The sequence below is a fragment of the Bacillus rossius genome, chromosome 10, assembly GCF_032445375.1.
Source record: "Bacillus rossius redtenbacheri isolate Brsri chromosome 10, Brsri_v3, whole genome shotgun sequence".
Classification (NCBI taxonomy): Eukaryota; Metazoa; Arthropoda; class Insecta; order Phasmatodea; family Bacillidae; genus Bacillus; species Bacillus rossius.
In genome coordinates, this window is record NC_086337.1 from 14,131,162 (window position 1) to 14,144,981 (window position 13,820).

General features: G+C 38.8%; 1 protein-coding gene across 2 annotated transcripts in view; it reads right to left on the bottom strand.

The window, feature by feature from the left end:
* LOC134535793 (hypoxia-inducible factor 1-alpha) overlaps window positions 1-13,820 on the bottom strand; it is a 554,432-nt gene that overhangs the window by 295,823 nt on the left and 244,789 nt on the right. For both annotated transcript variants that reach the window (XM_063375069.1, XM_063375070.1), the window contains exons 3-4: window positions 2,793-2,968; window positions 1,336-1,518 (exon numbers count right to left, since the gene is read on the bottom strand). In XM_063375069.1, coding sequence (XP_063231139.1) covers window positions 1,336-1,518; window positions 2,793-2,968 — 359 coding nt within the window. The remainder of the gene's footprint in view (window positions 1-1,335; window positions 1,519-2,792; window positions 2,969-13,820) is intronic.

Consider the following 13,820-nt stretch of genomic DNA (forward strand, 5'->3'; position numbering starts at 1 on the left):
ACACAAATTTTAATGGACTGTTTATGTAATGGCCAATTGCACCATTCTGCACTTCGATCCGCGAACCAAAGATCTTCGCCCAAGAATGATATTTGGATCATTCCTCTAAACGTTGCGCCAACACATTCTGGGACGATCTTCGCTCGCATGACCGAACTTCATAAATTTCCAATCTGCGACAACAGGCAGCATCAGTGTTTAAGAAATGTTACGTGCATTTCCATTTGAGGGCTGTAACAATATGCCACTACAATATTTGTGACACGGCGAGGCAGTTGCCACAATATAGCAGCACATGTGGCTGCTATATCACCTCCGCTGAACTTTAATCAGGACTGAAAACATATACTGGTTTTAAAAGTTATTATAAATCAAATCTGTCTGAAATATTAATAAGTTTTGAATAAAAAAAACTCTCTATTTAAAATGGGAAGTAATTAAGAAGAAAAAAGCCTCATTTAAACATTGAACAAAATAACAAGCGTTTCAAATAATTAAAATACGTGTATTTCACGTGAGAAGTGATTGTAACATTACAGTAAGTAGCAGATACGTGTAATACCAATGATCTGAAATTATGAAAATAACGCTCTAATATTTTCGCGCAGTGTCGATCAGAGATCACTCCTATGAACCATGGGTTACATCCCGGGGGGGGGGGGGGGGGGAAGGAAGGGGAAATAAGAAGCCCCTCACTGAGGGAGGCCCGCTTGTGCTTTCAAGATAGTGATTTGTGAAACGGGGTGGATAAATGTAAATGAAAAATGGTTGTCTGTAAAGTCGGTTTACGGACGATAGTTTAGTTAAAGTACTAAATTTAAAAGCTACTTTTGAAAATCCCGCCTTAACCTATTTAATATAATAGTAGATTCATAGGCCAATAGAGTGGAAGAGAGATAGATGCGGCGCAAGCGTACAATGAGCGTAACGGGACACAGCGTAATGGGACAATGTGCGTAACGGGACACTTTTTCGTGCGTGCAGCCGGCGTTCATCGATTTATTAGACGTTGTCACGTCAAAAAAACTATGTTTTATAGAAAATGTTCCGTATAGTTTAAAGTTTTATGCATATCGACCAAAATATGGGCAGTAATACAACATACGAGCACCCATATTCAGAGGTGACTTGTGTCTGATAAAACCTGCGGGCCCCTTGGCGGATCCTACAGATCTGCGCCCCTGCAATGAGCTACCCCAACTTGTCGGTTGGTTACGAAGCTCCCAACGATCTTCGTTCCAGGCTCAAAAAAAAAAACACTGGTGCGGGCAACAGAAACTGCGGTCCAACCACGATCGAACCGGTTTGCGACCAGCAGATCACGCTGACTGTTACCTTGTAGGAGGCGGACTTGAGGTTGACGTTCCTCCCCTTGCTGGTGAGGGTGCACTTCATGCGCAGGAAGAACGAGCGGGACAGGATGTGTGGGATGGGAGCCTTGATCGACAGGATGTCTTTGATCTCGTCGTGGTCGCACGGGTGGCTGAACTCGTATATGCTGTGTCCCATCAGGTCAAACTGTAACACAACATGTCCACAATGGTTACAAGTTCACGCCAAAAACAAATATCTGTAAACCGTATGAAACGGAATCGCTATTCGAGATTATCTGTCTGTTCACTTACTACTTCTAAACTACATAATGGATCCTGATACGGTTTTCACCATCACTTAGAGAATTTCTTCAGTTAGGTTTATATACATAACATGTTCATATAAAATTTTAATATAGTAGAGAAATCTCGATGTTTTGTTATCAAGTCGTAAAATGAAGCTTACATGGCTTATGCTGACTTATACATTACTGATGTGTAAATTTAATTGTATGTCTTAAAATGGCCTACAGAAATGTCCGCGATAGCATATGTCTATCTTGTAAGTATGACCCACAGTAACCTTGAATATAATTGAACGTTGAGTGCTTTTCACATGAACTTCTGTATGTAGCCCTTTCGCTTGTGACTTCTAAATCAATTCTGTGTGTGTTGTCTCAAGAGAAGAAAAAAAACTATCAACATCTTTCATTTATTAATGGGCAGTGCGTGTTAGTATGTTTATATATTTTTTTAAAACACTGAGACTTCCGGGAACTTGATACTTGTAAGTACTCAATAATGAAATCTAAAAGACGCCACATTCGTAGATCGCATCCGTGCGAAGCCGGGGCGGGTCTGTAGTTGAAAATACAATCAAAACCACAATTAAACAATTTTTTTCTTGGTGACACAAATATTGGGCAGAAATCTGATTAATTGGTCCAAAGGTAAGATGCCTGAGTGGTCGTCGGTCAATTAAAATCCCAATTTAATTTACAGCTAATTCCAGGAATTGTAAGACACTTTCAGAAACCATTTTTTTTAAGGACATGTGAACAATGGCAAAAGGGTGAAATAAATGTGGCACCCATGGCTGGATCCATATTTATTATTATAGACAATCATGGATCCAAAATCGAAACTAGGACAATTATTATGCTTATAATATTGAGGTTAGATTGAAAAAATAATGTTTCAATGGCCATAATTTTTTATTTGTAACCCAATTTTCACGATTCTTGCTAAACTTTAAGGCTATACTATTAACTTTCCGACATAGTCCCATCTGTTTCCACGCCAAGGCGTGACTAGTTCAGCAAAAAAAAACGTTATAGCCGTGGAGGCATTACTTTTCAATCAAGCCTTGTGTAATACGATAGTTGAAGGAGCAGATTTGTGAAAGAGCAGAAGTCCACATTTACATTTGCAGACTGGAGTGAATATGGGAAGACGAGGGTAGCAACTGCAGAGCGGTACCTGGGTGATCCCCAAGTACTCGTGGATGTTCTCCGAGAGGAACACCATGTCGCCCTCGGCCGACACGACCAGCAGGAAGCCCTCCAGCGCGCGCAGGAAGAGCTGGTCGCCGCCGCACTTGAACTTCGGGATGATCCTGACCGCGGCCTTCTCCTTGGGCCGCTTCTCGTCGGGAACTGCGGGCAGCAGCACTCCACCGTCACACCACACGTCACTCGTGCAAGGGGGAATTGTTATAGACACACGCTATTGCAGTTCTGCAAAAACTCAAACATAAACCCACAGATAACAAGCCTAAATCAGCCATGGCAAACAGACAAACCCAACAATGTGCCTGCACAACGACTGCACAGACGAACACATTCAAACTTAAATAATAGCACAAAAATTTCGTGTAAGGAATTTAGTCATGAAAAAATAATAATAACAGCCCCAAACAGCTAAACACGACGAAACAGTTTGAACAATAACAGTAAACGCAGGCAGATAACTAAACTGATTGATTTAGGCTTGTTCTTTGTGGGTTTAAGTTTCTATTTTTATTTCTTGACTTGCGTTCTTGAAATTGTTTTTCCATGACAAACAGTGCAAAACTGCAATGGCGTATGTCCACGAAATTGCATTAAATTTCCTTGGGTTTCTATGTACATCACAATGCAAGGTTAGTGTGTGCACGAAGAAACAAAGTTGTTATCTTTAAAAGATTTGTGCAATGGGAGTGCATGACTTGATGTAAGTTTTTGGACATACGCCATTGCTAAGCAATGGCGTATGTCCAAAAACTTACATCAAGTCAAGAAACAAAGTTGTCTTACAAGCTCTCGTTTCTTGAATGAAACTCAATAATAACTTTGCCATTATTTCCCCACAAGGTTGTTGATTGCAAATCACAGAAAACATAGAATAATTCCAATTTTGCAGTTATTTCATTTTACAAGATGATTTAGAAATGGTCCACGTTGCTTAAAAATTATCCGGCAAAATTCCTATCACTTCAATAAATATTAAAAACAGCCCATTATTGTCATTTTCACGCCAAAAAAAGTTTAACCAAGAATAGTAATAAAAACACGCCAATTTAAAACGATATTCACTACCCAAACTTGAACAAAAATAAAGTATTTTTTTGACAATGTGAATGATTTATAAATCATTGCACTGCTCATAAATTTGAGCGAAAGACACATTTATCCTACAAAACCATTCATGCCCAGCTACTTCACAAAATACTGTAGTTTCCTACGACTATAGTAGGTAGCATAATGTTTATAATTTATTTTCAGGCGAAACAGACATTCAGTTGTACAGTAACAGCATTCACACTGGCACAGTTGAATGCGGCAAATCGTAGATTTTTTTGTGAAAAAGTCGCGTCGGTATTTTATTTCCTTTTCGACGCTGCCGTAGCTTTCGCAATCAGGCACGGTACTTTTTCTTTTGTTTTTTGGATTCCTTTCGACGCAAGCTTTCATCTGACTTTCATTTTCTACAATCTCGAGCATATTGACGAGTAATATGAGACGATATCTTCAATTATTTTGTAACTTTCATTTATATTCCTGTGAATGTTTTTGATGTCTTATTCTGGTACATAGTAGTGCTCCACAAGTTCTTCACGACGACACCCGAGTCAAGTGTTCTGGCTACACGCGTTTCCACGCTGCACCGATAACTTTGCACGAAGGTAATTCTAACAAACACGCGCATGCGCCTACACTGACAATGCGCGACACTTAAAGAAATGATTTATCCAATGTGGGCTCAGCCATTGTTTACGCATTATTCGTCTCGTAGTTACTAGCGATTCAAATCTGAATGTATTCTGTCACACAAGAAAGGTCGAACGACCATCACTGTAACGACCAAATAGACGGTTTCACGTCAATATGAGCAAAACATTAACATGACGTGTCTCAGTACAAGAAGAGTTGTCAGGTGGTGGCGACCAATCGCTATCCTAGAATTTCCCGCTGTTGTACAGCATGTCTATAAAAGAATGTCCCAGTTACAAATCTGAATAGTATCAACTGTAAGCGTTGAAGTGTGTTGGTCCAAAGTCACAATTGAAGAGTAATTCAAACAGTTATAGATAAACGCATGCGCGAGTACTGCTTCGTTGTTTTCTCGCTTGCAGCGCCCCCCTACATAAATTGGCGACTCATGAATGGCTCTTTTCCCAATTAATACAGGCTGAATCTGTAAAATTTATTTGGCAACAGGATGGAGCCCCTCCGCATTGGGATCTCTTCGTAAGAGAGGGGTTTAACGTTAAAGTCGCTGGCCTTTGGATTGGTCGTAATGGTCAGAGCTCTTTTTCGCTGGCCTCCATGTCCACTTGACATAACGGCCTGCGATTTTTTCTCTTTGAGGATTTATAAAAGTTCGTGTCTACGTTCCGCCGCTAACTTATGATCTGCCAGATTTGAGACACAGAACACGCTTCCATTACTCCGGACTTGTAAACCAAAGTGTAGGAAGAATTGGACTTTAGGTTGGATGTGTGCCTTATTACTAAAGGTGCACATATTGAACATTTGTAAAAACTAGGTTAGTTTACCTTAAATTTGATGTATGATTTGTTGTAAATAGTATAATTAAACTGTTATAATATACCATTGAAAATGGGACAGTCTTTTATGGACATACTGTATTACGATGAGACGAGGCCCGGGGCATCTTCAGCAGTGACAAAAGTCACTTGCACGCACATCGGAGCACCCGTGGTACAAGAATGTGCTGGTTTCAAAGTCGCTCTTACGCTCATAAGAGAAGCCGTCGCCCTGTTTGGCCGGGCCATTCAGGCCGCGTTTGCTTCCGTGCTGGATGGCTGTGATTGGTGTGCCGACACAGAAAATGCTACAATGTTTTAACCCACAACTAGGCTGCAAATCTTTTCGCGAAATAATAGATGGGTAATATGTATGAATGACTGAATTAAGGCTTAATGCTTTGTTTATATGAGGGGTCATCACAGACGATAAGTAGACATGCAAAATTCGCGGATTCATTTCGCGATAGGCTAGCATCAAAACAACTATACCTTCGTACCGCTTCTGCGATTGGCCCACATTTTATCCGGGGAACTGTGAGCCAATGGGAAACACTAAACCAAGAAAGTGCCGAATTACGGACAGCCTAGTTGAGACGTCTCACGCGTCAGTAGCCAATGAACAGGTGTCATTTCCGCGAGTATTTAAAGGACTGTGGAGTCTACCCTAGAGGTCAATGAATCCGCGAATTTTGCAGGTCTCTAACGATAAGGCCTGAAGAGACGAGAATGGAGCATTGGCGGAATGACAGGGTGAGGGGAAACGGGAACACCCGGGGAAAAAAACCACCAGCTCACGGACATGCGCGCTGTGCTTCCCACTTGCGAATAATCCGGGTTCGAACCCCGCCGGGATTCGAACCCAGATAACCTCCCCCAACCCATCCCCCTCACATCAATAAACCTCTGACCACTGTCCTGTTTTCCTGAAATGCGCCAAGAAGCCGGGGAGCTGCTAATGGCAGGAGTCGTTAGTGGAGCGACCGCGCGGGCAACAGGGGAACTCGACAACAGGTCAAAATGTCACAGCCACGATAGAGATCATTCCGCTCTGGTGCCGGAGCTAACACGGACCTGCTATGGCCGCACAACCAGGCGCGCAATAAGCACTAAGCAATAAGCCCCTGCAGCCTCTCTACCGAATATACGGAATACCTGCATGTGGGCGGTTTGCATTTTAACTGATTATGTCAAATAATGGACGCATTCGCATACTTGGCGTAATAAAAACTAACTTTAGTTTCGCAAACCAATAATTAACAGAAATAAAATAATAAAAAGATTGGAGTGGTATTACAAATACGGTTGGTAACGTATGAATTAAATCAAACTAAAACATGATGTTAATAAAACTTAGTATTCGATATGTATATATACATGTGTCTAAAATTAATTATTTTATTTAGTAAAATATTCCAGATAAATTTAAATTACCAATTAAAATCAATAAATATGCTGAAAATTACTTCTAATAATTTATTAATAATGTAATAATTTATGATTTATATTGCAAATAAATCATAATTCCGAGAACCTAACCTCACGTATTACACACACTTGAAAAGTCACAATTTATATCACTAATATTCACCATAAATAAATGTTTTAATGATATGGACCAGTATTCAATAGCACAAAAGTATATGATTTAAAACGCACATATATAATTATTTGTATGCAGTTTTTTTTTTTAACGTTGCCCTCTCTTCGTTTTTTCATAGCGCACCTAAAGAAGTATTAACTTCAAACAGCAAAGTATTCGTTTTCGAAATTTACACCTTTTAGTTTAGTTTTAGTTCAGTTTATTGAATCCATTAGATATGTTTGTGTGTACAAGTTTGAATAATGATACTGGACAAGTATTAGTCACTAACAAATAAAAAAATGTAAACAGTATTTACTGCGAACACAATACTCATTCGCTTGTATCGCAGAATTATTAACTGCCGTGAACTAATATTGAGTTTGCAGTCACTTGTACTTTCCAATAATTTGACTTATATTTTCGTCCTAACAGCCAGAAGCGTATGTAGATTTCAATTTGAGGTGGGGAAATAGAACATATTTCCCCGCTGTTTGCTTTCAAATTTTTGCCTTGTGTTGGAGGGGATGAGGGATTTTTTAGGGTTGGGGGAAGGGGAGAGAGAGAAAGAGAGAAAGAGAGAGAGAGAGTGCATCCCTAACAACAGCTAAAATACAATGATTCAATTCCACCCTTTTAAACCGTAAAATAATTGTCACGTAGTTTTCAGCTACGTTTCCATGTTTTATGACTATATAAAAAAAAAAGAAGTTTGCATAACACTTAGTACCTCATTATCAGTAATATATATTCAATTGACGTAATTCCGATTTTAACTTCGAAATAAATAAATTCATTCTATGGAGCGAACGGCCCCACAGTAGAAGAGCAATCAAGCAGTCGACAGTTGATCGCTACTACTTAGTGAGCGCCGTTGTGGTCTTTATCTCTTGACTTTGGAATTTTCCAACGAGCGTCAATAGACTGGCCGCGATAGTCGTTACTGCGCATGAGCAGTTCCGTATTTCAAACAAAATAGCAGTCTTGGCTTTCGAGTTGAAGCTAACCAAGGTTCCGCTTCAGGATCTCACAGACGGAGGTGGCTTTTATATAGCCAGCAAGTGATTCTCCCTTGTCAGCCAATGGGAGGAGACAATTACAGAAAATTTTAATACCACACAATAAAAAAAAATTCTAGAAGTTTCTAAAAAAATATTGTGTATTCCTTGTCATGCCAAAAATTTGGATAAACATTTTCATATACAAAGTATGACCAAAAATCGATGGCTCTAAGATAGACTACATCTTTATATGCCTTGCTATACGCGGGACAGGGTGTATATCAACAATGCTGTTGCCTTTAAACGATTTGCAGTTCGAAAAGTGTATTTTCAAAGGTTGATTTCGAAAATGTTTCTACTATCGGGGATGTAACGTACGGCGTAACTTAACTTTTAACCAAGTTACCCGTATTCATGACTTCCTGTAGCTTTTTTTCGCTTTCCAGCCGCAGCGACAATGGCGACACCTACTCACGCAGCAAGTGCGACATCGCCCTTACAGGCAAGGTACTAACTACTAGCTTTAGGCGAAGTCCCTGTGTTTTTAATAATGGAATTTCAGAAGGTACGTTTAACTTATATCACTATGCAAGATACGAGGCATTCGGTTGTTAATATTTCAAGTTGCAGCAACAATGGCAAGCTCTAAATAAATTATTACTGTGAATGTACCTACTTATCTCAAGTTTATGGTCACTGCTTAGGATGGAAAACTTGACACTGTATTGCATATGTTCTTCTAATATAAACACTAAAGCGGGTAATCTACGATGGAAGTTTCCTTAAAAAAAACTCCAAGAGCTTCCATGACCGTTGGCATGGTATGTTCTATGGAAGATTCAGATGTCAGCTGGCCGTATTCGTGAAATGTTGGTATCCGATCGCGTTCAAATATATTTGAGAGGCTTCTTATGCAAGGTAGAAAATTTAGCCAGTCAGACGATCGTGGTGATAATAATTTTAATTTTTTTTTAATATCGACGAATGACTGTGACTTGTTTTAAATACATACAGCGTCCTTATGTTAAAACTGTCGTAAATACTTATATATTTTTCCCGCAACTCTTATCTGCAGCTTGCGGTGAGTTTATCTCAAGGAAACGTCCATAGCTGCTGCTTACAGACTGTCAGCAGCCCTGGTGGTAGTTTTTATCACAGAATATAAGAAACTGTGCATGGTTGTGTGCGGTATTAAGCCGGCCTGCGACATGCAGTTGGTTCAAGTGTCGTGGGTCTGGGTTCGAATTTCGGGCAAGGCAGGAGTGAGAGTGGTGTTTACACTTTAATGTAGGAATATGTATAATATAGCTTTTAAAACACTTCTATCGCCAGCCCAATTACCATTGGGCATTAATAACCCAAATATGTTTTTATTGTTAAAAACGCGTGTATCACTGCTTCGTAACATGAATGCATGTAGGTACATTTTACGCACTAGGTATGGAAACAAGTTTAGTGGCACATTAATTAAAATTCATCGTCTAAGGCTAGGGCCACACTTGCGACCAGGTCGCGGTTATTTTACCCGGCCACGACCTGTCGGCAAGAAAGTCATTAGAAGCGCGGGTCTCCCTCGTTCATGCCGCGAGGAGGACCTCAGATGCAAGCCCTCAGCATATTTAATTGTGTTATCGGTAGGCCTATAGCAACAGTCTTGAAAAGGATTTGCAAGCTACACATGCAACTATACACCAAGCAACACAACTAAATCATTATGACTTTAAATATTCCCACACACGCACTTACTATGGCATACATTTGGTATACAGTTAATATTTATGATGGAAATAAATAATTAGAAATGTAATTGTGTTTTCAGATTTCTTGCAACAGGACATACGTTTCGATCACTTGCTTTTGAGTTCCGGATGGGGAGGAGTACTTTATCTGGTATTGTGAAAGAAACATGCTGTGCAATTTGGACAACAATGAAGGACACTTTAATGCCGGAGCCGACTACAGACGATTGGGCCAGAATTGTATCGGAATTCGAAAAACGTGCCAACTTTCCCAACGGCATTGGGGCAGTGGATGGAAAGCATATTCGACTTGTGAAGCTAGGACAATCTGGATCACAGTTTTTCAATTATAATGCATTCTTTTCTTTAGTATTGCTAGCAGTGGTAGATGCAAATTACTGCTTCACAGTCATTGACGTGGGTGCTTATGGCAAATCATCGGACTCAAACATTTTCAAACAGTCTACCATGTACAAGAGATTAACATCTGGCTCACTGAACTTGCCACCGAACAAAATATTGCCCAAATTTGAACACAGCACCCCAGTTCCCCAAGTATTTGTCGCTGACGAGGCCTTTGCAATGGGTAATCATGTTCTAAGGCCCTATTCAAGAAAACATCTTGATAAAAAGAAAAGAGTATTAAACTTTAGGTTGTGTAGAGCACGTAGATTTGGTGAGTGTGCATTTGGTATTTTATCAAATAAATGGAGGATCTTTCACTGCTATACAAGTAAGCCCACATTTTGTAGATATGTTGGTTGAAGCCGCATGTGTACTTCACAACTTTGTGAGATTAAAAGATGGCTTCAAGTTTGAGGACACATTAACATGTGATATGGAAGATCTGCCGGTGTTGGTACAGGTGGTTCTGCTGTTAGTGCACAAAATGTCCGAAATGCATACGCAGATTATTTTGTCAGCCCTGGTGGCAGTGTTTCATGGCAGTATAATATGATATAATATGATCTCGCTAGAGGGTTGATTTTGTATGATTAGAATATAGTGTGAAAATTACTGGGGATTCACTCTAGACAGAAATTTGCATACTAGTAATGTATAGCTAATAAGTGTTTTCCACAGGTTTTATAAAGTTTAGTTTGTTACAAGACGAACCGAGGCTTTGGTTTAGTTCCAATAAATGACAATCAACCAACCATTGTTAAGCACAACAAACGATTTAACTAAATGCTATTCGTAGCACAACCTGTGCCTACATGCCTTTTTTTAAGGGCGTTTATGTGTTTTTTTACTGTCCTTTGTATTGTTGCATATGTCATTTTTTAGAAATTGTATCAAATAGATACATTACACTGTCCGCGCGACAGTCCGCGACCTGAGCGCCAATGTGGCCACCTTCATAAGAAATACAGGCGAGCGTATTTGTCGCCGCGACCCGAAAACGCTCACTCGGGCGTTTTCCGACGTGTCGCTGTCGCCTGTCGCCATGTCTGGCCAGTCTCGTAAGAAAGTATGTAATGCATTAAAGCGACCTGGTCGCAGCGTCCTGGTCGCAAGTTTGTCCTTAGCCTAAAGCTTTTATCTGCAAAACCATGCAAAGCGAAGCTTCTATTTCCGATAGTTAAGGATCGATCACACACGCCGAATTAAATATTTCATTTCATTGTCATTACTATTAATTAGGGGGTTTTCCTGAAAATTTATTTCAAAAAGATCTCTTGCATTTGTTGTTGGGTCATAACTTTCCTGAGCAGATATTTACTAAAAATTATTTCCGAGCTGAAAAAGGTACGCGAGTGACCATAATTATAAACAATTGCATGACTTCCAATAGCCATAAGATATTCTTTAGTAAATATATGATGAGAAAGAGTCTAAACACTGTGCAAGAGCACTTTGGTGAAATAGCCGTGAAAAAAACACGTGAGTGAGTCTTTCAGTACCCGCCAGAGATGTGAAACAACTAATATCGATAACTAGTACATCATGTGTTCTCATGTTGTGTGTGTATATATATATATAATATATATGTATATAATATATTATATATATTATATATATATAAATCAATTGCCGCATGTATGAAAGATCGTCACTTGAGAACTGCTCGACCATTTTTTTTTTGTTCGTAACAAAAGAAAATATTTGGAAAATTCTGAAAAATTCGTTCAGATTGAGAGTAATGCTGTCACACGTCGTCATAACCACAAAAAAATTCCACATGAAATATTTGTGTTTTATCAGTGGTTATCATATATTTGGTGCATTCAAAACCGTAACATATTTTCATAGCATAACAACCGTTAAAATTATCAAATTGGAACATACAACTGATTTCAGTTAGTAGTTAATTAACATAAATGCCACCAGTGAGGCATCGAAATATCGGTCGGCGTACGCGCAAAGCAAAGCCAACTACATGATCGTCGAGTCAATGAGACTGACGAAGCGCGTAGACATCGTTTGGAGGAAAATCGAGTAAGAATTTCTCGAGCGCGATCCATTATGACTCCAGAACAACGGATACTGTCAAGTTCGACTCGCTCAGTTGCAGCCTACACACAAAATAATTTGGACGGCGACAAAACCGACTGTCAAGCGTGACATTACGACATAAACGATTGGCATTATGACCCAACAACAAATGCAAGAGATCTATTGAAACAAATTTTCATGCAAATCCCGAATTAATAGTAGTTAATGGCAAGAAACTGAAATAATTAACTAGGCTTGTGTGATCGATCCTTAAATATCGGAAATAGAAGCTTTGCTCTGCATTGTTTTGCAGGTAAAAGCTTTAAACGATGAATTTCAATTAATGTGCCACTAAACTTGTTTACATACCCAGTGCGTAAAATGTACCTACATACATTCGTGTTACGAAGCAGTGCTTGATACACGTGTTTTAGTCCATTGAAATGTTACATTTTTGTTGGGCTTAGCGCGCGTTTCTCAGAGGACGCAATTTTATTTTTTAGATATGAAGGGGGGTTAGTGTAAAGTTAAATCCAAGTTTGTGGGGTTGCAAACCTTGTTCCACGGCCGCCATCTTAGAAAAAGAGGTTCAAATGGTTTTTACGATTTATCTGCCAAACTATGGGTCTCACAAAAAAAAAGTATTTAACATTTGTTGTTGCAAATAAAATTATCTACAACTTTTGTCCAGTAACGTTTAGTCGTAGAACCATAAATAAAAAGTTATAAGCTAAAATCCATAAACATTTGAGAAAAAAGATGCATTTGTCGATTAAACCTTTTTTCTAATCATTTAACAAAAAAAATGATATTTATAGATGGTGTTTTAAGGAACACTTTTTATTATAAACATTTTTAAATTTATTTATTAGTTAAGGTTTTACAGCGCTGTGAAACGAATACTATTCTTCAGTATTCATAATTATACATAAATATATATATAAATATTAATGATTTGCCATAATTTTTAATCATCTTGTTATATTTTTATGATAATCTTTTTAATTGTTGATAATGCAATATTGTTATTAATTAATTATTGACACTTCCCCACCACCTATTAGGTAGTGTCTGGAAGTGGTAGACGCGAAACACTATGGCGATTGAAACATTAAACAATAAATACTGTGTCATCAAAGTAATGGTTTTATATTGGCACTTCTGTTACCGAGTTTTCCTAGAAATAAATAGAATTATGATTATAAAATTTCGAACAAAAATTTTAATTTCGAAAACATTTAGCAACCGAAAAATACATACAAAATGTTCAATTTGTTCCAGTCGCTATAATGAACGAGAAACCTCGTTAATAGTCTAAACTAAGACCGCATAAGAAATTAAGTTTGAATATTTTTTTATAATGCCCATGCGTTGTGCCAGCTAGAAAACAAGAACACATGAATGTAAATCGGATCACGAAATGGCATGAAATAGGAAATATTTGTATGTCTCTCAGCAGTGCCTCTTTCAGGCAACGCAATCTACAAACAACTGCAGCGACCTTCTCGCATGCACTCAGGAGGTGCCGACATTACATCAGCGAGTTGAAGATAACGGGGAGGCAATAAGAAGAGACGTCACACAAAAAAATTACGTTATGCAATGCTCGTCTCATAGTTCTTTATCTATTTGGTAACTCTTTATGGTCCTGTCTTGAATCACTGACCTTGCTTAAAGTGATGTTCTAGCTTGTCATGCGATTCAGGTATACTGTTCCGTTAT